Here is a 26,123-nt window from a genome sequence, read left to right as displayed (position 1 = left end):
TGTGTGTGTGTGTGTGTGTGTGTGTGTGTGTGTGTGTGTGTGTGTGTGTGTGTGTGTGTGTGTGTGTGTGTGTGTGTGTGTGTGCGTGCGTGCGTGCGTGTATGATGTCAGTAAACTCTAGGTGTTTATGTGGTATCTAGTTGTTATGCTTTCAGAGTGAACTGGGTGTGATGCTATATTGCGGGTGTGGGTGATAAACACAGCACTGTGATCGGTTTTAAAAAGTGGGCAGGAAGGTGACGTACGATGGCTTTGCACCATAGGCACCGCCAGTCCTGTAGTCGACGGACGCTACCGCAGTTTCGATCGCACACTACACACTTAGCACTGACCGGCAGGTTCCCCTCTAACCACTGGTGAGGCATTGACACCTGTACACAAACACACTGATTTAGGTACAGTACAGAATACCACTGAGACCACATGCATGTATAACAAAGATTCACTTACTCCATCCTCATCTTCTATGATGTCATTTCCTATAGACGCCAGAGTGGTCCACTTACAGTTATTTGTGGATCGTACGGCACAGCGCTTGTGGGCTTTGAACTTACACACTAACACATGCAGAGAAAAGATGACATTAAACAGATCGTCACTAGAAAGTGATAACAGGCTGAGGGCAATGTTCCTATTCATGCCTCATTGATTCCGCTATAAACAAACAACGTCATTGTTCGTTCTACGAGCAGAATAAACAATGCACGAAAGGGTAAATGTCAAAGAAAGGGGAAATCCAAACAAATTGATCATAAAAAATGACAGACAGAGAAAAACCAAAGAGACAAAAATAATGGGACAACAAAACAAACAAACAAAAAAAAGCTTTGTGTTTATATTTACCTTCACAGGAAAGACCATGAGAGGTGACCCCCGGCAGAGCCTCTCGACACACGTTGCAGAAAGTGGGCCGGGCATGAGAGCAGGCGTACCAGTTATGCATCCCAGAGAAGTGCTCCATGTTAAACTGACTGGCCTGAGATCAGTACAATCATGTCAACATCACAGCACTATAAATAAATAACCAAATAATAAAATCTAGGGTAGAGAATCTCAAACAGGGGGCTGGGGCTTATTTTGGTGTCTGAGTGAACTTCCAAGGGGGGCTGAAGGCAGTGCTATTTTAGTATAATCGAGATACTATTATTTTATAAATTTTTATTACTATTATTTTATAAATTTTATTAGCTTTTATTAATATTTGGAATTGGTTTAAATTTGTATACTTTCTGTTTTCATTTTAATTGTACTTAAAATGTAATAATTGGGTTAATTTAGTTGTTTTTGACATTTTTATGTTTTTTTATGTCTATATAGTTTTTTTTGTCATTTTTATTTAAGTTTTATTTTTTGTAGTTTTAGTTTCAGTGACCTATAATAATCCTGCCTCAAGATGATTTAAAATAATTACAGTATTACATAATAATTTTCATTCATTGTAAATATGTGATGTAGATCTGGAAAAGTCATGTAAATTAATAAAATCTTGAAACACATTGGCCTTTTAAAAAAAAAACATTTTATCAGGTAGAAACTGTGTGTGTGATGGACCTTGGAGCCAAAAAGGTTGACAACCACTGATCTAGGGTCAACAACATGCGTTACTATTACAGACAAAAACTGGCTTGGGATCATTTAGGGGTTCTTTTAGTTATTAAACTGTGGTTTAAGAACGGCACTAAAGGTTTAAAAATCACATTGATTGACACGCTAACTCCTTTACATCAATATTTCACCTAAACACAATTACAATTATAGCAATTACTTCTGTGGCTTTCATTTATTGATCACTTAACTAAGAAATCCATGTGAAGGAACATCAAACTGTATAATGTTACAGCCATTATGGCCATCAATGCACATTAACTGAGCCTTTGAATGATTTTGGAGGGGTCACAGGTGAAGGTTTAGACACTGACCTCATAAGTCTCCCATTTCTGTACAGACTTCAAAGCACTAATCCAGTCTTCCATCTCCTTCCTGCTCTCCGCACACAACATCAGCTTACGGAATGGAGTAATAACCTAGGAGAGAGAGCCAGAGACATAAAATAGGTGTGAGCTAGTAAACGGCTGTGAATAATGAATGAATGAACTAATGAACGACGATGCACAAACAAACAACCCAATAAATGGGGTTATCTCAAAATCGAGTGAGATTCCTACCTACTATAGACAGCATAATTCAAAAACAGTTCACTAGGTTTTGAGAAAGCTATTGAGAAGAGATTTTGCTTACTGTGAAACTGTTGTTGATGTTCTTGGTGCTGGTCTCAGCCACGCTGGCATCTGAGAGGTCGACCTCATCAAATATGAGAGACTGCAACAAGACAGTAGCATGTTTCTGTCACCAACAAACACTGAAACAAGCACCTACTGTATGCAGCACCACCAGAGGTTCAGTCTTTCCAAGTGGGACACAGAGACCCCTGATTTTACCTTTGAATCTTTGGCATAGTAGAGTGTCCTGCCTCGCAGTTTAAAATACCTCCTCTTCCATCTCTGAAAAGAGCTGGTCTGTTTGAGTAGAAGACCCTCCTTCACACTCTTCTACAAAACAAATGCGGAGAAGGAGAAAAGAGATGAAAAACTAGCATACAAGACAGCTAATGCAAATACAACGACTTGATTTGTTTTTATAATAGTGTTCATGTGTCAGTGTGTGCAAACTACTACTATCCCTAATGCCACATTTTTCATAATGAAACATTTTTATGCCATGCTAGAACTGGCTATTTTTAGAAACTGCTTCACAGCCCGGTTAATTTTTACTGGTGTTCATAAATAGCTTCTTTTGCACATGCATGAAATTCAGTCATCTGTTTGTTATACTGAAGCATAATAAGAAACGAACAAACTCCCGAGGCTCCAACTTGCATTAACAATCTTGTATTTCAATCACAGTGGCTTATCACCAGGCCCAGATGGAATTGGGGGACTTTTTACACATTATTTTTGTTGGTTCTAAACATGATAAAATGTGTTGACCAGATTTTTAACACATTATAGTCTTTGTGTGGTAGCTGTATTTGGAAGGTATTTGAATTCTGTGAAATTTCGGTTGCACTTTATTTTACAGTATGTGAACTTACATGTACTTACAGTGTACTTATAGTGTACCTACCTAAGAAAGTACTGGTAATATAAGGTAACTACATGGTGTAGGGTTAGGTTTAGGGGTAGGTTCAGAGTTAGTATCTAGTTATTATAACCTAGTAATTGTAATTACTATAATAAGTACATAGCATGTACATGAGAAACTGTAAAATAAAGTGGACTGTAAAATAAAGTGCTACCGAAATTTCTGCTTATCACTATAGTATGATAAAAGATTTGTACACACATTTTTAATGAATTCAGAGGAAAAGACTTATGAGGACAAGTTTACTGGTATATTAAAACTATCTATGAGCCTCTATCAGATTTACCATAACAACACTCCCAAAAACCAGTTTGAATGCTTACATTCTCACAAGGTTTTTCTTTGCATTGCTCTCCCTTTCTTAATTGTTTATAAAAACAAACACCGGTTAACTGTAAAGGCGTTACGGTAAGCTTACAGTAAAACCTGATCTGTCGCCTAGCAACATTCTTGGCTCAAGTGCCTACAACACTGAAAGAGGAACTGTGAACATTTCCATAAAGTTCCCTGCGGACCTTTAAAACATCTGGTCATCAATTAATCTCTAACTTTCATTATAAACCTTGATGCTTTAATCTGGTCTGAAGGGCAGAGAAGCTATAAAAGTCTTTCAACAAGTCATCAAATACAGCTGTACTTCGTGGCACAGTAAAATCAAATTACAGTGGAGTCTGTCCTTGTCTAAACATGCAGGGGCATATACTGTGCCCTCTCATGACGTGAGAAATGGATTTCTTAAGTGGATTGTGGCAGAACAATGCTAGTAGCTCAGTCAGCAGTGAGACAGGCTGATGGGACAGAAACGACAGCATATCTGTCTCTCACGGGTCTGTCACACTAAAAACAAGGAGAGTGAGAGTGTTGTTGCTAAACATTAACAAAATCAAAATGAGTAACCTAGCCAGGCACCTTGCCAAGAGTCATGACGTACACATGAAGGGAGTGAATTCATTAACACGGAGAAAAAGAGAGACTGCATGGAGGCTGTATGGTCTGGTGGGAAAGCAAGAGTATGTGTGTGTTCTGTATCTCTCTGGCTATATTCAAAATGAATGTCGAGGAGCCTGAATCTGATTCACACACTCCTACCCTTGATAAAAAGAAGTGTGTTTAATTGTTTTTTCGAATGTGCATTTTGTGTACTTCAAATCTTAAAAGTGTATTAAAAAAACTGTACTTGCATATAATGATATTAATGAAACAAAAAGCCACAAAAGTTTACTTAACACACTTAAGTTTAAAAGTGCACTTTGTAAAATGTCAAATTAAAAGTTTAATTTTAAAGCACATTTTAAATCATTGCTTTAATAATCTTTTGTCATGTTTTAAAGAAATTTGAACTGTAGTGTGTTATTGAAAATTATGTTTAAAGTAAAATTAAAACTAAATTGCAACTTCATCATTACACATACATTTAAAAACATGATAAACAAGTTTCAACAAGCAATCATAAAGATGGGGAGTAAATTGAGGGATAGGTCATATGTGAGGGGAGATAAAGCCAGATTTGAGCCACATTCAATGGCAATGTTAATGTAACCTCTGTGTCACTTTTGCAGGTGATTATATTCTCTACATGCCATTCAGCAAGTGTCTCATTTTCGCCACCATGACTCCCAGCAGAGCTCATAAATGTATGTGTGTGGTTAGTGAATTACTGCCCCCAGAAGGTAGTTAAGTCTGTCAAAACACCTCTTTGAGGACATCTGGGGGTCATTTACAATTGGAAAAAACTTTGTCAGTCAAATTTATAATCAGTTACATTATGGAAACAAAAAAATAAAAAGCAAAAATCTTTGTTTTCTAGAAAATATAATAAGCTCAGAAAACAACAAAGTTCAATGAAAAGGTATAAAAAGAAAGTTGTGTTTGTTTAATAAAATGAAATGAAATAAGTGTGTGTAAGCTTAGGTGTGAGAGTCTAAACTTCTGGATCTCTGCCAGTCAAGCTTCCCTGTACACTGAGACAAGCATCAGACCCAGACATCACTCAGTTCATCCTTTCAGAACAGAGCTGGTTCCACATTCATAAAAGATGAGGACATCTTTGCTTGCACACTGTGACAGATCAAACACACACACGCGCAGCGATGTCAGATGGTGACTCAGAGGAACTCTAAGGATAGACATCCTCATACAATGATTGCTATTTTTGTTTAATCTCCTCTTCCTCTCCTAATCCTTCCCTCACTCTCTTTTTAGTTCCTCTCAAATCCTCAGCTTCTGTATTCACCCTGCTTTTCTCTTTCTTCTTTTTCTCTTTTTTTCTTGCGTCATTCTGACTCACCCTGTTCATTCCCTTCCCTGTTTTCTGTCATTCTCTCATCCTTTCTCTGTTTTATCTCCTCTTTTGTCCTCTCTCTCTCATCTGAAGGGCACAGTGCCTCTGCAATGCCCTACGTAGAGCTGGAAATACAAATCCCATGATTCCTTTCAGCAAAGCTGATTAGATCCAAGTAGTTATAAAACCTGGAGTGAGCTATCTGTCAGCATTCCCATTTATGTCAAGGGGAATTGCTCGGATAGTGTATGCAGCCCTGGAAGAACACAACCTGGATGATGTCATTTTAATTTATGGGTACTGAGTTTTTGAAGCTTTTTTGTTTTGCTTTTTGAGCCAGTCACATTTACATGGCTACTTTTGAAATAAAGATATTTTTGGCCCCATAATGGTGTCATTACACCATCTACCAGAAAGAAATAACAGGCACACCTAACCAACCAGCCAAACCCTGACCCCTTGTCCACTAGTCTGTTGTTCCCATGCAAATGCATAGTCTTGTTGTGCTGCTATGGTGTGAATACTAACAATTCAATCTTAGACATTCAGTCTAAACACATTCCCAATGTTTTCTCTGCTCTGAAATTAACCTACCTTTTTCTAAAATATGGCTTTTGCTTACAAATCTCCCTGCAATCTTTGTAAATTCAAAGCCTTGAAATATTACTGAAAGACTTAAAAAAAAAACTATTGGGATAAATATATCTTCTGACCCTTGAATTGCTGTTGAAGTGGATCTGAGTGGTGTTTTAAGTCAAAGTAGTAGCAGTATTAGGACAATCATGTGTCATTATACTCATAATGTGACTAAATCATCTCCAACGCAGTTCAGCGACTATGCAATTCATGATAGTGACAGAGAGAGAGACAGAAAGATGATTCCACTAAGTATGTACAAATATGTATTCAGTACAGACTTTACATGTTCCTATTGATCTTAATGAAAAAAATAACACTGCTTGTATGTGTCCTACAATGGCTGAATACGATCACCTTAAAATCACAGCAATAGCCCAATTTCAGCCAATCACCCTTATCTATCAGTTGCCATGGAAACACCAATGAGCTGTCAGCAAACACAGCTGCCATTCAAGCAATCAGTGTTCCAAAGGCGTGGCGAAATATCGTGAGGAACTAACAGCATGCAGGGCCATAAGCTACACTACCCAGAAGCACAGGTCAACATCGTTGCTACATTTTTCTATAAAAATTAACGAACACTTTCTTTGTTCAGCAATGCTTGGTTAAACACAGATCTTAATCTTCAAAACAACAGACTGGTTTTTCCCGTAAGAAATCCCTTGTTAGTTCAGACATAAAACATCCTTTTTCCCCTCCTTCTAGACATTTCATGAATAATTACAGACAAACAGAACTAGGCCCATGTTGAGCTCTCTAAAGCTTTGTTCAGACAGGCAGGAAAAATCTGATGTTTTGGCCATATCTGACTCATCTGTCTGTAGCAAAGAATAAAATGAAACCTGATAACACTAAAACATCAAAATCATAGCCATATGTAGTTTGAAATCTGATTGAAATCTGATTTGTTTTAGAATAAGTCTCAGTCTGAAAGGTCAGATGGTATTTCAAGTAATATTTTGTTTTGTTTTTTGAATAGTGGCTTAAATTTGTTTTGCTCTCCACACAAAGCTTGTGTGACCTTTTTGTAATATCATATAAACTGCTCAATATTGTCTGGAGCTGCATCCAAATACACTCATATTCAATTACACTTTTCTCATATAGCAATCTTATGCATGGAAGTGTAAATACAGCAATACTCTGTCAGTTATGTTCTCTCATGTGCTGTGTGAGTTCGCATAAGGAGTGGCACAATTTCCATTTTTTCATTCTCACTGACAGCAGCTCTCAGTTGTCATATAAGAAGGTCTCTTGGCATTGCACGCTTACATCAACACTATAGCAACCGATGCAGGTATACCGGATATTGACTACACAGTCTGAACAAATGGATCAGATTGCATCACTTACTGAACAAAATGACACATCTAAAGATCAGATCGGATTTATGTGCAGTGTCAACAGTGTGTTTGACAGTCTGGGTTAGATGGCACAGCCTGGTTAAAGTTGAGTTAGAGCCAGACCAATTACCCAAAGTGCCCACAGAGACTATGAGTCCCTTTCACAGCTAGTAATTAACCTAATGAACTGATTACAGCCCCTGCAGTATAGCTTGTTTGTTTGTGTGTGTGTGTGTGTGTGTGTGTGCATGTGCGATCTAATTAGAGACTAAATCACACAGCCTGAGAATTTATTACCACTGAGGTGTCACCCTGAAGAAGCCAAGACTCATTCAGTAACAGTGTCAGATCCTGCACATGCGGTGTGTTAATGGGAACTGCTACACACATACTGTACGAATTACACACCAGCATATTCGTTTTATTGAATGATTAATAAACACATCGTGCGACACACTATATAATGAATGTGCATATGTTAAGAAGAGCTGTAACCACAGATATGGAAAGCCACTCACAATCACTGATATGGTCTTTACAACAGGCAATCCAAAACCTTTATATTTGGTATCGCTCAAATTTTGAATATGGTAAAAAATTATCTCAAAGGAATAGTTCACCCAAAAATAAAAAATTGCTGAAAATGGCCAAGATGTAGATGAGTTTGTTTCTTCATCGGAACAGCTTTGGAGAAATTTTGCATCACATCACTTGCTCATCAATGGACCTTCTACAGTGAATGGGTGCCGTCAGAATGAGAGTCCAAACAGCTGATAAAAACATCGCAATAATCCACAAGAAATCCACATGGCTCCAGTCCATCATGTGAAGTAAAAAGTTGAGTGTTCGTAAGAAACAAATCCATCATTACATTTCTCCAAGTCTCTTCTGATGAAGAAACAAACTCATCTACATCTTGGATGGCCTGAGGGTGAATAAATGTTCAGTACATTTTCTTTTTTGGTGTGATCTGCTCCTTTAATTCAAATTTTAGTTCATCTAAAAACAAAAAATCAGCAAACATCCCAGGCTGAAAAAAGACAAAAAAAAACACTTTTAAGTCCTAAAGGGGAGGAAGCTAGCCGCCAGAGTCTGATGAACATAAAAGACAGTGAGTTCTTTGAAGGGCAAAATGGTCAAGTGATAGATGTACCCCCCACGCACCCCAAATCTAATGTTGCAACCAAGTCAGTCTGCTGTTTTAGATATTAGTGTTTATTAGATGCTAAAAATTAATGTATTTAAATCTGAATGAGCTACAATGTTAGGGTGTGTTGCAGACCTCAAGAGGAAGTGGTGTTTGAGTGATCTGTACATGTAGATGTACATTTGATCCAATCTATAGACCACCAGGACACATAAGAACACTCAATGACATGATGGGTTTTGGCCAGTGTCTGGATCAGCAGAGATGAGAGAGCTGATAAATGCTAATCCTACATAACACATGGTCACAGAACATCAGTGTTCATGCTGATCTCTCCATCAACACGCTTTCAAAGATGCCTCATTATCTGTAAAAAATGTAAACAGATTAGTCAGGAGGCAGATATGTTCCCTTTTTACAGAGAAATGCTAATTCATAGGTTTAATAAAAGTGTAATGTTAGTATTGTTTATATAGTATTTATAAACTTTTCCAATTAATTCTTTTTAGTTTTCATTGTAAGTTTCAATAATTATTAACAAATGAAATAAACAAAAAAATCTAATTATTGACATACAGTAGGAGGACAGAGCTATAAAATGATTGTGGTTAGCATAGTTTACGTAATCTGGTCTTGGAAGAATCTGATAGGAAATGTTTGACAAATGTTCTGGCATCTTGGCAAACCAGAACACAGTTTGTGGCATTACTGAGATCTCATCCATACGGGATACACACAGATATAAGATTACCAAAGTCTTTAGCGCTATTCAATTGGGATTAGTCTGTCAAACAAATGTTTCAGTTACCATTATGAACCTAGGTCTCCGTGACTTCATGTACATTATGTATATAATTAAGGAAGCGATTAATTAAGGTTAGGATCATACTCAGGGCTGAGCAGTCTGACCTGGTCTGACAGGATTTTCCTTATGGATTAATTCTCTTTTTACATTTGAATGGGATGCGAACAGAGAGCTGTTATTTTACTAAGAAAGTTGGCAAAAAGATAATGGATGTGTTCTGTATTCAACAAGGTCAAAAAAAAAGAGATTCACTGCAAACAAATTACATATTGCAATCACAGACATTCCTGTCTGGGCTGTAATTTTTCCAGAGGTTGTGTGGAAAAAAACACAGACGTGTATGGATTTATACCCGACTAGTTCCAATTGAACAGGGCTTTTGTCTGAAGAATATAAACCTGACAAGCAGAAGCCCTCCATTTAATCTCATATCTGTCTAGGAGAAACAATTGAGAAACAAAAAGATCTCAATTCACAAACCTGGCATTGTACACTATGAATATTGATGGCCCCTTTGACAAATTGTGTGACATTGGATAACTGTAAATGTAAAGGGGTGATTTCTCCATGCAATCATATTATCATATAACAGACGGTCCAGTTCTGTTATTCATTACAGGCTTTGCATTAATGCTGCGATAATCAGATCAGCACAAACAAGCATGTCCTGCTTACCCAGATAAACTTTATGACGTGCACACACACAAACACACCCTCACCCCTTGCATCATCTCTCATATAAATCTAAGCCAATGCACATATGCACAAAGCAAATCATCTGGTGAAAGGAAGAGATAACCAAACGGATGAAACGTTCAGCCTCACAATAAAAAAAAAATCAGATAATCACTAATATAACATCACTCAAGCACAGTCTGCAGTACTCATTCTAGTGAAAACTACACAAAGTTAACTAGAATTAAAGGAGTAGCCTATCCAAACCTGTGAGAAGACGCTATTGCTGACTGTCTGTCCTTCTGTTGTTCTTACTGAACTGCTGGAGGAGGTTTCCAAAAAGTCGTCTTCTCTTAAGCGGCTGGCATCTCCCTGCCCACCTCTATCACAGCTGAACAAGAGCGGGGCAAAGCAACATACACTGCTTGGACACAGCCTGGGCATGATGGGTCCCTTCAGCCATCGATATGTACACACACACACACTTACAGACACACAGGAACATGCTGACTTCCTTTTGGCTGCACCTGAAAGGCACGCCTTCTTTTGAAAAAGAACTTCCTCTTACAGGTGAAGTGATAAGACCGCCCGTCCTATTACACCCGGACCTACCGTCTGAAAATGACAACACACAGAGGCGTGCGAAGGTCTATATTTAGAACTAGATAAATTAGTTTGGTAAGCATCCCTATTCACAGAATCACAGAAAATCCCAAGCAGATATAAGCCATGGCAGACGTTCCTATTGGATCAGGACAGAAAAGAAGACAAATTGAGGCCATTACAAACATGTATGTTCCACTGTGATAATGAACCATCCTGTAGGAACCAAAAAATCTATGAGATTAACTGGAGAATGGAGAGTGAAAGGAGACTTTTGCTAGATGTCTTTTGCTTGTCAGAGTTTTCTCCTAATAATAAAAAAAATTGTGCTGAAATTTGCCAAGATACCTTTAAGTTATGTTATAAATTCAATTTACACTCAGAAATTGCTAATAAATTTCACAATCAATTATAAAGAAGTAACACTCAATTAAACAAAAAAAATTTAGGTGGGAAAAAACCCCTGAAATAGTATTTTCTTGTAAAATGTACTCCAATAATCTTTATTTTTTTATTTACAACTTTGATTTATTTATTTTTTTACAGTGTATATTTTTAGTGTCTAATTTTTTTTTACATTTTTATTTCTCCTAAGGCAGGAGTCTCCAAACTTTTTAAAGTTCAAATATGATGATTATAGGAACCCCATCCTATAATATACATATGCAGTAATATTTACGGGTAGAAAGACCCATTTATACTTCAAATTAAAAATAAAAACAGTATATGTATCAAATATCATCTGGAAAATAATTACATTCTACACTATTTAGCATCTGGACCAATCAAACACACAATATATATTTTGTTTTTATATTTAACAAATACTCTGTAACCCCCCTCAGTTAAAAAGCCATATGAGGACCCATGAACCCTTCCCCCCGGAATGCATAACACCCCAGGAAGCCGAACCGGCCCCTTGTTGCATGGCAACCAACGCTGATATCACTGGGTTTATTGGCCAAAAGAATGTAAAGCAGGGAAAATCCCTGCATGTCCCAGGACAAAGGCAGAATAGAAATGGCTACAAGCTTTTGTAGAATTGTACAGTAAGAAAGTTATTTCCCTTAACCAGGAAATTAACGTTCTTAGAATTGACAAGACAGTTGACCCTGAGAGGTCAGCTAAATATCTACAGCGGATCTAAAATATGAATAGTTAATTATAACTAGTTATGGTTAATTATTCATATTTCCTGTCATGAGCTGATTCGTTACACTATGTAAATATTTTGGATTAGAAACTATGAAATGAATCACAAATTATTTAATTTACACTGACAGGAATAAAATAATTAGTGATTAATCTCATGATGATATATTATTATCGTTGTTGTTGTTGTTATAGGCTGTTAACATTTTTCTCAGACCCCAGTTTGAAAGCCCCTGCCCTACATTAAAGAAACAGCTAAGACAAAGATGATACTTCAAAAAAACATCACTAAGAAATCTATGAAATGTTTTGAGCTATGAAATAGCAACCGCTGAGGAATAATTATTTCCTATTTGTCATCCGAAACACACAAGTCTGTTCCAAAACAAACCTACATGTGGAACATTCAGAAATATCTAGTAAACATCTTGACTGTGGAACATACTTAGAAGTGTCTTACAGAAACAGGTGGGATGTGGAAGAGATGAGCAAGATGCATCTGGTGAGAGGTGGAAAAAGACGGAAATACAGACAGAAATACACAGGGAAGCATGACGGGTGGGCACTGATGTGATTCTTTTTTGAGTGCTGGACAAGGAAACACTGTAATGAGCGATATGTTCAGCTCCTTGACAGCACACACTGACAGACAGAGAGAGATAATATGTGCAAACCTCCACCCAGTCTCTTTATCTTCTGTTAACATATTACTGTCACTGTAAACCTCTCGATGTGTCTGCTGTTTTACAGCCTGGTAATGAGATAAAACATCTCCTTACTACAGCGCAAGGCTGACTGAAGGAAGATATCATTCCTTATGGCTCTGTTTATGAGAAGAGGATGAATGAGAGCATTTGTGGGTTGCAGTTCATTGTCAGGACACTAGGGGGCGGTAGTTGCTGGAGCTAAAGCAGTACTGCAGTTATTTGTAACTGTCTGTTGCGGTCTCTGATACATTTAGGGCTGCACGATTATGACAAAAATCACAATTGTCGATTATTCCCTTGAAATTGTATTTGCGATTATTAATTATGATTATCACAATTTACATTGAATGATGTTTCTACCATTGTTTGATGCAACTGCATGCTGTATTTTTATATGAAAATAAACAAGCTGAAAACTCTCAAACCGAAAAACCTTTAGTGCTTTTCTATAGTATTAAGCCTCAAATGTCAACTATACACCAGACTGGTTTCTTCTTTAAATTATAAAAAAAGTTATACTAAAACAATGGAAAACCCCTTAAGATAACATGTAGAAAGAAATTTTTTTTTTTTTAAGCGTGCAGAAAAACATAAGTGGACTTTGAACGATTAATTGCCACTTTGAACGATTACGTAATTGTGGCATCCATAATTGTAATCGCGATTAGAAATCTGATTAATTGTGCAGCCCTAGATACATTGATGCTGATCACACACACATTCCCATACCACAAACACAACATTCACATTGGTGCAATTTCATATGTGAAACACTCATTTAGACAGCTGACGTTACATGGCGGCCCATGATATGATGGCATGCTGGGTTGTCATAACAACTACACTGGCCCTCGGTTAGCGGGGAGACAGACTATCTGAAGGGCCACACACATACACACTGTAAATCAACACAAATTCCCACATCAACATGCTGGGTTGAAGGCGACCTGCTGTTAGAGAGGAAATGAAATGCATTGTCACTTCCTGCGAGAGAGCGAAACAAACGCAGGGGGATTGGAAGAGTCATACAGCATATGGGGCTGAGCCAGCTAATCTGTGTATGGAGAGACAGCCCAGTGCCAACATTAAACCTAATGAACCCAGGCGTCAGATTTAGAATCTGCATCAGAGTCAACACGATTCCCTCGGTGGATGTAGAACGGAAATTCTCCTCCGTATTTAGACTGATTAAACATGACTGGATCCAAACGTAGATTATTTTACTGCGCTACTATAATGAAAATTAGAAGAGGAAGTTGAAATGCCACTTTGGGAAATTTTATGAACATATGAACATGCACACATGCGCTGCTGCTGCGGGAAATTGCTCTAATCTCATTGCAGAATTACTGATGACTGCTTCCAGCATACGCCACAAATCTGAGACTGATTCACATAATCCATTGAGTGAGAGAGAGACCGAGGTTTTCTGCCTTTTTTTCTTTCTTTACAATCTAAAGTGAAAATGAAGTTCAAATTGAGGAAGAGAGTCTTATGATAGAGTGCAAATCAAAAAAATTTCATATCAGGATCACAAATTTACATTTTAAAGTAATATCCTGGTGTGATTGTTTTACATACAGTATTGGCAAAAAAAATCAATGTACAGTACACACAAACACACAAAAAAAGTTGAGGAAAAATAAAAATAAAGAATTAATAGAATAAAAATAAACATTGTAAGTTGCCAGTAACTGAAATATATAACTAATAAAATTTAATAAAACATTATTTAATGATTTTAAGAAATAATCCCAGATTAAAATTCAATAATATGGTAATACTATCATAAAAGAAAGATTTAAAAATATATACAAATAAATAAGGTACCAGTAATTATAATACAAAATATTATGTAAACAAAATAAAATAAGATAAAATAAACTTTTTTTTAATTAACTTTCAAAACTTTTATGAAATTAACAATCAATACTATGGTAATACTATGATAAATATAATTAGCAAAATAATATGTTCATCTCCTTGACAGCAACACTGACAGACAGAGAAAGAGAATTGTGACTCTACATAATAAAATAGTAAAGTAAAATAAGTAGTATATAAATAAAATAAGTAAAATAAAATAAAACAAATAAAATACATTCATGAAAATGGAATAATCCCAGGTTAACAATCGATACTATGGTACTGCCATAAAAAAATTTAAAAAAAAAATACAATACATAATTTGTAAAAATAAAATAAGGTGGGAGTAATTATAATATATTGTGTAAAAAACGAATAAAAACATAAGGAATATCCCAGATTAATGATCATGAATAAAAACATCTGAAAGGCTAAAAAGAAAAAGAAAAAGTAGAGACAATGACTAGAGAAACAGTGTGCATCACACATACACAGTGTGGATGGAGGCTAAGGGAGAGGAAGAAAGAGACTGAGAAGTCCCACAGAGGTGACAACACATATGGATTGAACACCTGCTGCTCGTGTCATGAGTACTGGACTGAACAAAGGCCTTGTGATTGAAATCCTGTCACTGCTGCTCCCTTATGACACACTAATGCTGGGTTCTGTCACGACATCCTCCTCAACCCTGAACGCTCTGCCGCTTTACCGTCTCCACGGGAACAATCCCCAGCCATTTCTGCGGCATCAGGATGAGTGGCGTTCTGTTAAAGAGCCTATTGTCCCTTCACACACTCCTCCACACACAAGCTCCCGACCACGTCATCACACATATGAGTAGAATATATCTGCGGCACAACATACACGCAGGATTAAATGATAAAAAAAACCCCCCAAAAAAACCCCCGAGAAAACAACGTTAAAGGGGTCATATGATGCGATTAAAATGTTTCCTTTCTCTTTGGAGTGTTACAAGCTCTTGGTGCATAAAGAAGATCTGTAAAGTTGCAAAGACTAAAGTCTCAAATCCAAAGAAACGCCTCGTTCTAACACGCCCCCACATACCAAGTCACTATGTGGGAAGATTTGCATAATGCCGCCTAAAAAAGTTAAAAGTCAGCCACACCTACCTAAAACCGCCGCCTCTGCTCACTCTAGCCCTCCAGCCGTTCCTCACTTTATCCCCTGGCCTCTGCTCACTGTAGGCCGCTGTGTGTGACGAAATAATGTTCTTTTTAGCAGCATCATATGACCCCTTTAAAAAAAAATGTACCATGGAAATGTCAAGTCCTTCAATTTTATCTGATCTGATACAATTAACCGAAGAGTTCTAATATACCTGGAGAGAGTTTTTCATTAGCATTACCATTTATCTAAATGGCAGTTGTTCACAAGCTGTTGCCACGTTACTTCATGGGCACTAAGTTCCAAAACCAGTTTTTTAGCCAATTACCTGAGCCATAAGTGCCATGTGACTAATCACTCTATATTAGTGCTCTTTGTAGCAAAGTATATTTCAGATGTTAAGAGGCCCTCCAAGAATATATTACAATAAACTATTTGCTGTTTACATTTTTGTTTAAATGTAATTTTGTCAAAAAAAGAATACTTTAGAGTGGCTATTAATCAGAGAAGTACTACCCTGTCTAAGGTCAATTGCTTATTAGTAATGAAATGAAAGTTGTGACCGACCTTTTCTTCTGTATTGTGACATACATCCGAGTGAAACAGATTAACGAAAAAATAAAAAAAATAGGGCGGGGACTTGGTTATATCCATTAGTAGTTGATTGGAATTTGACATGTGAATATCAAGTTATACCATTTTGATAAAAAAGTAAAAATTTATATATATATATACATAAATGAATCATTCATAATAAGATTTATAATATGCATTTACAGTACAATGACGTAACAAAGACTTAACCAAGATGGTGCATTCATATTACTATGAATGGGAAAAAGTGCAACGCGCAATATGGGCGAGTCTCGCCTTCCAAATAAAACAGCCATTCTCCATTTAGTAAAGTCATTGTGTCCCTGCAAATATGGCCACTGGGTGAACAGACTTCCCTTGAAAGGGATTTTGCTTTAAGCTTACAAGCCAAAAATTACCCCCTGTACAGAGTTGAATCCGGTTTGATTTAGTTCCATTCATTTGATTCAATGCAACTGAATTTCGATTTGATTTTTTGTTACCGTCTCTAAATAAATTAACATTCATAAGTTTGCATGCATAAAATCTTTAAATAATTTTAACTGAAATGTAGAATACAACATGACAGAGTAGAAAGCTGATAATACAATGTCAGCCTAGAAAATATGGATAAAGAGAGGATGAAAAGAAAAAAAAGACTACAGTACTGCTTGTGGTCATATATCTCTGTAACAGTCCCACTGTCTGTGTGTGTGTGTGTGTGTGTCTGTTGTTGGCAGGGTTGCATGATCCACAGTCACAAATTGTCTTGAAAGCGAAACTATAAAACACAACAAGCTTAATCAAGTATTAATAAATCCGTCCACCACAAACACATTGAGTCCAGTGGGAAAAATATATTACAAACCACATACAGCTGTTGTGAATGTTAGTGCACACTCACACACAGAGAAAGAGAGAGAGAGCTGTTGCTGACTAACATACCACTTAACCTTTCTAGTGAGACACACACACAACTGACCCAGCACCTGTTCTGTGTGTGTCTCGTCAGCAGTTCTTTACTGGCAGTGCTCGGCTTCCACTGGATAGGGATCTGAAGACCTGTCTCAGATCTGTTCTGCATCTTCACTGACTTTAGGTTTGAAAACGTACAATATATTAAGATCCAAAGCAATTTAATTTAAATCTTTACAGCTGAAAGAGCCTAACAACAAAGATGACTGTGTTTGCATCCTATTGATGTGGGTTTACTATGATAACTAATTACTGTACTTAGCTAACCATTGTTACAATTTAGTTGGATATCACGGTATGATTTTGTTTTTCCCCAAAGCAAATCCAACATTACACTACTGTCAAAAAGTTTTCAATTGGTCAGAAGTTTTAATGTTTTTGAAAGAAGTCTCTTATTATTTGACCAAATGTAGTCAAAAAAGGAATCATTTTGAAAAATACAAATTACAATTTAAAATAACTGTTTTCTATTTTAATGTATTTTAAAATGTAATTTATTCCTGTGATGGCAAAGATGAATTTTCAGCAGCCATTACTCTAGTCTTCAGTGTCACATGAACCTTCAGTGTCGCATGATCCTTGCTGCTCAAGGAACATTTCTTATTAATATCAATTTTGAAATCAGTTGAGCTGCTTTATATTTTCTGAAAACTGATTCTCAGGATTCTTTCATAAAGTTCAAAAGAATAGCATTTATTAGATTTTTTTTGTAACAATCTCTTTACTGTCAATTTTGATCAATTTAATGTGTACATTGAATGAAATGATTAATTTCTAAAAAAAAATTGACCCCAAACTTTTGAATAATTATATACATTAATTTATGGCCATTGGGTTTAAGCAGCTGCAGTGGTGCCAACATATCTGCCAATATATAACCAAATTTTCTTTGGTGGAGAAGCATAGAATGGATCCAGATTGGGCACTGGCACCACCACCGGTGTCAAGGCAGTGGAAAACAATAACACGCATACATACAAAGAGCGTGTGTCCATATTGTGAGATTCCACAGCACCCTGTGATCTCTCCCTCTCCCTAGGAAACCATGTTGCCCAGTGTGACCAGCAGACACTCCCAGCGGCTCGTTAACAGATCAGTCCTTCCATTGATCAGCAAGCTAATTATGACTCACTCTCTCTGTCCTTTTCTTTCTCTTGACACCCAATACACCGCCATGTGAGTGTGTGTGATGAATACGTGCGTCACCATTCAAACTACCTATTTACCCAGCTTAAGTCAGAGCGGATCTTCCATCTCTCCAGTCTCAGAAGTAGGATGTGTGTCGATATCATCTTCCACAGGATAATCAGCCAGGATCATATAACCTGTTCCAGTTCAATTACAGTAAACCACTCCAATCAGCAGCTTCCAGCAATAACACACAGCTAGTGACGTCCAGTTAGTACAGAATGTATGTGTGGGCACTGGAAAACAACCTACTCCTCCTCTACTTCAACCACATAATCATTTCTCCATCTATGACTTTCCTTGACTTTCTCTTACTCGCTCCACTCACAAAAAAGTACCTAAAAGTACAGTGGTATTACCGTGAATTTTGAACATGCACAATTCCAAAGTACATGAATACAGTAATCATTCAGCACCATGGTATATACCAAGTACTGTAATATTACCAAATGATACATCAAATCATCATGGAACCTCCTCTATTTCAGCCCTCTCTCCATGTGATGTCTTACAGTATCTATATCTGTCTCTATTTATTAGGAACAGGTATGTGGGCGGATCCCTCAATGCCCTAAAGCAGCCCATAATAAGGAGGACAAGCACCTCACCATGGTGACCTTGCTGTGCTTAATAAAGAATACAGAATGATGTTTTGAAGCACTGAAACATGCATGAACATGCACTGCCATTCAAAAGTTTGGGGTCAGTAGGATTTATTTATGTTTTCCTTGAAATAAATTTATTTTATTCAGCAAGGGTGCATTACATTGATCAAAAGAAACATTAATGGCATTTATGAGGTTAAAAAATATTTCTATTTAAAATAAATGCAATGCTGTTCTTTTGAACTCTGTTCATCAAAGAATCCTGAATAAAAGTTTCTTGAGCACCATATCAGCATATCAGAATGTTTTCTGAAGGCTTTTGTGACACTGAATGACTGCTGAAAATTCTGCATTGTCATCACATGTATAAAATACACTTTAAAATATACTATATTTTATATATTTAAAACAGTTATTTTAAAAGGTAATAATATTTCACAATATTATCTCACCTGTATTTCTGAATCTAAACATTTCAAGTAGCGACATATAACTACATAATTATGCCTGTTAAAATGTATTGTACAAGCTTTTCTTACTTTCCTTTTCATTTTATTGCTCTATGGTATTTCATCTTTAATTTAATTGCGCATTTGAACTGCTCCACTGCAGCGGCTCAGTAGTGTAATCACAAGATGTTTTCCTGTAATAATTCAGGGAACCACTCGCTATAGCCTTACATAAATCTAGTAACAGTGATGATTAACATATTTTCTGAAATATAAGTCGCATTTGTTATCATCTGAAACGTGCTGCGACTTATATTCCAAAGCAACTCATATAATGCAGTTAACGTCAAGCAAGTGTGCGCTAGGCTACAGAGAGACACCTGTAGCCTAGTGCATTTCACACAGGCAGCTAGTTTCACTTTCGATTTAAATAATGTTGTTTATGCTTGACATTTACATAAATGTTGTTTATAGTTAATGCCTCAATAATTTTTGTTTTTTTATATATTTACGATTTATTTTTAATCCAAATGATGCATGTGCTAATGGAGCGAACAGCAAAGATCAGCAACAGAAGTATTCCTTTCTCTCTCTTTCTCCTTACAGTCAAGTAACTTTAGAAACTTGTGCAATGTTTTACTTGCTTGCTTTTTGACATATCCGATCAAACTACAAACTTTTCAGTGATGTTTGTGAGAAAGGGATATTCGCTCGACATGCTGGCGTATCTGTGCCACTGTGCGTTCAATCCACTCAGTGTGCTTTGCTTATCAGCTCGCGCACATCAGCTATACAGGCGTGAATATTGATTGTTTAACATTATATTAATTACATACATGTACTTCATAGACATCCTTATAACATCTCTAATAACTCAATTCTGCTCTCTGTTGTCTGTGTTTCTATGTCTGGAGACAGCCCTGTTCACATTAATGAGTACGAGTTACAAGAGCGCAGTATCGGGCCCCTAAAATTTAAAATATGTCCTATTCTGCACTATTTCTAGGTCACTAATCAAAAAAGTGACATTGATCATGTGACTCCGTTGTACAGACGATCAGATGTTCTTGCTTCTAAACTTGTAGAATTGCAGCTCGAGTGCTGCTGTCATTTAAGCAAAAGCCGAACAACCCAAACACTAAGACATTCTGAAATTCATGTGCATTTTTCAATTCAACTTTGCACTGAAATTGTTATGCTGATAATATCATTTTCTATGAAAAAGGACAAATCTGCAGCAGGGAGTTCCTCTGTCATTTCAATGAGAAGGCAGAGACGTGGTATTTTACGCGGTAAATAGCCTGTGACAGTATACTGTAAGCGCCAAACTTTGCATTCTCAAACAGCTAATTTGCATGCCAATTTGCATATCGTCTCAGGTCAAACAGTCACACTGTTGCTAATAGATGTTAATAAGAAACTGTGTTAGTACAAGAGATTCGACTGTGTCAATCTGTGTGTCTGTGTACAGATTACAGTGCATATGTGCTGGAGAGCATTCAGAGGCTCTTGAAGAAAGAACTCCATCTGTGAGTGTGAGTTTGTGATCAGTGTTATTTTGACAGGCATTTTTGATTTAGTCTTAGTCTTTATCTTGAGACGAAGATGCTTAATAGTCTTAGTCACATTTTAGTCATTTGAGACTTTCATAGTTTTAGACATACTGTTGATGCCCTGTCAGGCTGGAGCGACGAGACAACATTAAAACCCATTACAAACGAGGCATTTGTTGCATCCAGTGGGGACATAATTACTGATTATAATGACTTATACTGTCTTTTTACGTGTTGCCTTGCATTGCATCGCGCCGCGTAAACATAAAACTCTTGTCTGCATTTGTGATCAGAGAAATGACAAACAACAAGTGCTACTCTACACTGCCCAAAACTCGCGTTTGAATCATCAGTGGCAAATCCTTTAAATGAAAACGTACTTAGGTGAGTCAGAACTGCTGGCATTGCAACTCTACCAGGATCAGTAAACAGTCCTCCATAAAATGTGCTGCACACATCTGGATATTTGGGTTAAACTGTTCTGGAACAGTGTGGTAAATACAACTTAACCACTGATTTCTAGTCGTGTCCTCTTTTGGAAGATCAAACAAAGTAGTTTCGCTTTCACAACGAAAAACACAGCGGGGAAGCCCCGGCTTAGCGTGTGCTGAGGACGGGATAGAGTGACCCGAAGCCCCGGCTTAGCGTGCGCTGAGGCGGCGGAGTCGAGAACGGCGCCCCGGCGGATGCGACGAATGAGCGGCAACCACATGTGACGGACCCCGGGCTGGACTCCGCTTTGTCCACGGTGAAAGTTGATGTACTCCCTCAGCGACCAGCACAGATCAGCTCTAGGCATGACGAAGTGGATATCGTCCTCTTTTGGAAGACCAAACAAAGTAGTTTCGCTTTTCACAACGAAGCAACTGAACAACTGAACTTTGATAAAGAATATCTCTTTGGATTTGAGACTTTAGTCTTTGCAAATTTACAGATCTTCTTTATGCACCAAGAGCTTGTAACACTCCAAAGAAAAAAGGTAAAATTGAAATCGCATCATATGTCCCCTTTAAACTGCAGTTACCAACATTTATTTTGGTAGCGATTTTATATGTAGTCTTAAAAAAAAAGTGTCATTAAATTATTTTCTCTTTAGACCAAATCAATTAAGTTTATGAGAAATTTGAATCAAGGATTGAATTTGGAAAAACTTTAATAAATAATTACAATTTTCATTTTTGGGTGAACTATCCCTTTAACAGTAGTGAAAAGGGAGCAACTTATAAAAATTATAGTTGTTCATATATAATATATATAATTAATTTTTTTTGAAAAAGAAGCAGAATAAGACAATAAGACAAATACGAAAGAGATACAAATTAAACTCATTTTTCAGAAACAGTAGGTTTACTTAACATTTATTTAACATCTTTTGTTGGTTAACATTAATGACACGATAGGTACTTAATTAGGAATGCTGTCCCTTTAAGACGGAAGGCATGCATGTAATACTGACACACGTTCAGTTTTCACCCACTTGTTTACGTTCACTTAATCCATAACCGACTGTATTTATGTGAGATACTCTACACGATAGACATTTGGACTGCTGTGTGTGTATTTGAGCACTGAGAACTGATCGCGCGCTGTATATGAGAACTGAAGAAGTGGAGCGTGTGCGAGAGAGAGCGCTTTTATCAGCGTGATTCTGCCTTCACTAACTTTAAATTAATCTACAACAAATTGTGACTCCCGGGAAAAACGGGACGTCTGGTCACCTTATCCCCTACCCCTTCGGGTGCCGAGGCCATTGTTTCAGATCGCTAGTTCGCATTTTGGTAGCCTATCCATCCACTGCGGCCGCCATACTGAGACTAGATATGCAAACGCCCCTTATCCGATTGCAATCCAATGACAGGGACGCACATTTTGAAGGACAAGACAGTATCCTATAGGCTGTATTTCGAATGTACGGTAGCCCTCAAATAACATTATAGTCCTGTCACGTCTTGTTAACGAAGACACGGCATAAATTTCGTCATAGTTTTACCATCAGATATTAGTTTTAGCTTGTCAACATCTCGGCTTAGTCACAGAAAAAATGTTTGTTAACGAATATTTTTCGTCGTCGTCTTCGTTGACGAAATTAATACTGTTTGTGATTAAGTGTGTGTGGGTTTATATGGGTGTAGTAGAGAATGTCTGTTGCATTAGCTTTATTGAATTTTTATATTATTAATATTTAGTAAATTTTACTTGTTTTGTATGTGTTAGACTGCTTTAGTGTGTTATCATGAGTATATGTGTCCAGTGTGGTAGTCCTTCAGTGGGGGCGTGAAAGGCTGTCCCCTTCTCTCGCTCCGTCCGCCATGCAAATGAGCCCTATACACAGCTCTCAATAACACTCAACAGACAACGACACTCACCTCACCGTCCTCCCACTCTCCCTGCCCTCTCTACTGTCACTCCAACTATTTTGTCTATTTCAGGTCTGTGCAAATTATTTAATTTCTTTACCCCCCTTCCTCCCCCCATGTCTTTGACCTATTTTATGCCTTCTTGTTTTTTGAGTGTTCTTTATTTAGCAGAGCAAGGCCCTAATTTACATAGCCTAAGCCACTGTGAGAGAGAGAGAGAAAGAAAGAGGGAAATTCCTTTGGCCTTCTTGATGGTACTGGAGGTTGAATCCACACCTCTCTCACCATCTCTCCCTCCCGCAAACGCTCAACATAAGCCAAATAGGGAATCGAAGAAGAAAACAATACTGCTGCCAACTATCTCTCAGTGTGTTTCTTCCTTTGCATATGATCATGTTGTTACACGCAGAGATGTTTTCACACCATCGCTCAAATAATCGACCCAAGTCCCACTTTCTCCACACTTCTTTGCATCTCGTGTGTTTTAAAAAGATTACATGGATCCAACTGAAAATAGCCAAACCATTCAAATCATCTTCAAAACATCCAGTTTCTGACCAAAAATAGCCAGCTAAAAATAGCCCACAATATGTCAAGGGCTGAATAGTTTCTCGGGCCCACACATTCACCTTGACATGCAAAATGGGCAGATTTACAAGTCAAATTTCAACTATATGACGCCATGCAAGAGTAGGGTTGGGTACCGAAACCCGGTACCAATATGGCACGGTACCTATGTAACCGGTATGTACTAGAACCGAATCAGAACACAGATTTCGGTGCTATGCCTGAGCGATCGATTGAAATATTTGTCCTCTGGTTCTCCGAAACAGATGTAAGAAGCATCATCACCGGCACCGCACGTGAAAAATAATATCCCGACTGAGAAAAGTCGGAAATCTCTAATAATACAAATCCAACAAATCTTTGTAGTAACGCAAGTGTCCATGTTGTTTTCACATTCCGACTTAAAAGCACAACTCGGGAAATGAGAGCATCCGAGAAGTGCGTGAATGCAGTAATTACACTTGCTCTGATGGCAGCAGGTAACCTTCCGTTAACTAAGCTAAACCTGCTTAAATTAAAATGCCTAAAGCTAAACTTCCCTTTTGTTCACATTTCTAAACTTGTTGTCCAACAAAAGATAACATTATAACCTTTTTACTCCACAACACCAGTCAAATGCTTCCTTTTGTGATCTGATGTGACTTCTTGTCACAGAATGAGGCAGAAAATATGTTCCATAGGCTACTTTAAAAAGAATACATCGATTAGCAATGGATTATAAATATACTTAACCCTCTGGCCCTCTTCGTTTAGGAGTCACACTTACCGTCTTCACGGTCAAAAGTGACCGAAGCCTTGAAATTTAACTTTTTTTTCCCAGGAAAATCTATGTAATCTACTTTTGTTCAATAATATTTTTTTATTATTATTTATGATTTTGAGGGAATTTTATGATACTATGCAATATTTACAACATTTTAATGAGCTATTTTCTCCATTACAATTAATATATATTTTTTATCTCTTTATTTATTTACTATTTTTTAATAAATGAAAAAACAATATTTCACATTAAAATAGAGTGAAGGCATTTAAAATAAATTTTTTAAAGTGAGAATTGGGCCATCTGGAGGCATTAAAAAAATAAAAACTTGTGTAATGTTGCGTAACCTCTTGTATTAGCACCCTATATAGATATATACAGAGGCTTTTGGATTCCCGTATTTTTTTAGACATAATTTCTTCATGTTTTTAGGATTTGCATTTAAATCAATATCTAGACATTATAAAAGTACTACTTTTTGTCAAGGTTTAGATATTTTTGGTTAGATAAGTATCAGGTTTTACATTATGATTACAGGCGAACATTAAAATCTTGTTAGAAAGGGAACACATAGAAAGCATTTTTGTTACTCAGTATTTGATAATTAAAAAAAATAACATAAAATAGTGATCATTCAAAACACTTTATACAAACATTTTGTGATTAATTAATATTTTATTCAATGTAATTCAATAAATGTTAATAAAACTTCAGAAGGGAACAGCAATTATGATGAAACACATAATAAACTAACAACAGAAGGGAACAGCAATTATGATGTAACACAATAAACTAACAAAAGCAAAAACAATCAGTATCAAAAAGTATATGTAAAAAAGAGGAATATAAATTTAATAATTATAAACTATTTTAACTATACATTTATAAACTAATTATTTTATGCATTGCTGCACATGCAACAGATTTCAGGAACATCTGTTAGGCTAAAATACGGTAAGATCAAACGCAATAATTATCAAAGAGTAAATTGAAGAAAAAGAGGAATAAAAATGAAAATAATCATAAATACATAGAATTGTAACTATTTACATACAAACAGTAATTATTTTACACATTGCTGCAAATGCAACAGACAATATTACAGTGTCTCTTGCACACTGGAAGTTTTCACATCCTTTGGCCAGAACATTTGGGACCTTTTCCTTTTTTGTGAGAGACTGGTCATAGAGGGACCAGCCGCAGAGGCACGAGCCGCGGAGGGATGAGCCATTGATGGACGAGCCGTGGAGGTACCAGCCGTTGAGGCACGAGCCGTGGAGGGACCAGCAGCGGAGGCATCAGCCATTGAGGCATGAGGGAGCAGCCGCAGAGGCACCAGCTGCTGAGGCACGAGCCATGGAGGGACCAGCCGCAGAGGCACGAGCCGTGGAGGGACCAGCAGCGGAGGCACCAGCCGTTGAGGCATGAGCCGCGGAGGCACCAGCCGTGGAGGGACCAGCCGTGGAGGGACCAGCCATGGAGGGACCAGCTGCAGAGGCACGAGCCGTGGAGGGACCAGTAGCGGAGGCACCAGCCATTGAAGCATGAGCCGCGGAGGGACCAGCCGTTGAGGCATGAGCCGCTAATGCACCAGCCGTGGAGGGACTAG

At 37.3% G+C, this 26,123-nt stretch overlaps 1 protein-coding gene across 3 annotated transcripts in view; it reads right to left on the bottom strand.

Annotated features, from left to right (window-relative positions):
• The window catches only part of LOC107588135 (diacylglycerol kinase delta-like), an 87,341-nt gene that overhangs the window by 17,775 nt on the left and 43,443 nt on the right, over positions 1–26,123 (bottom strand). For 2 of the 3 annotated variants that reach the window (XM_016276141.1, XM_016276143.1), the window contains exons 3-8: positions 2,439–2,549; positions 2,239–2,319; positions 1,920–2,024; positions 844–976; positions 451–557; positions 246–371 (exon numbers count right to left, since the gene is read on the bottom strand). In XM_016276141.1, coding sequence (XP_016131627.1) covers positions 246–371; positions 451–557; positions 844–976; positions 1,920–2,024; positions 2,239–2,319; positions 2,439–2,549 — 663 coding nt within the window. Of the gene's footprint in view, positions 1–245; positions 372–450; positions 558–843; positions 977–1,919; positions 2,025–2,238; positions 2,320–2,438; positions 2,550–10,298; positions 10,522–26,123 lie in introns of those variants that run through there. The other variant, XM_016276142.1, reaches the window with a different exon arrangement.

The sequence above is a fragment of the Sinocyclocheilus grahami genome, unplaced genomic scaffold (assembly GCF_001515645.1).
Source record: "Sinocyclocheilus grahami isolate Dianchi unplaced genomic scaffold, SAMN03320097.WGS_v1.1 scaffold99.1, whole genome shotgun sequence".
In the NCBI taxonomy this organism is placed as follows: Eukaryota; Metazoa; Chordata; class Actinopteri; order Cypriniformes; family Cyprinidae; genus Sinocyclocheilus; species Sinocyclocheilus grahami.
Note: the sequence above shows the minus strand (reverse complement) of the source record. Positions and strands in the feature narration are given on the sequence as shown.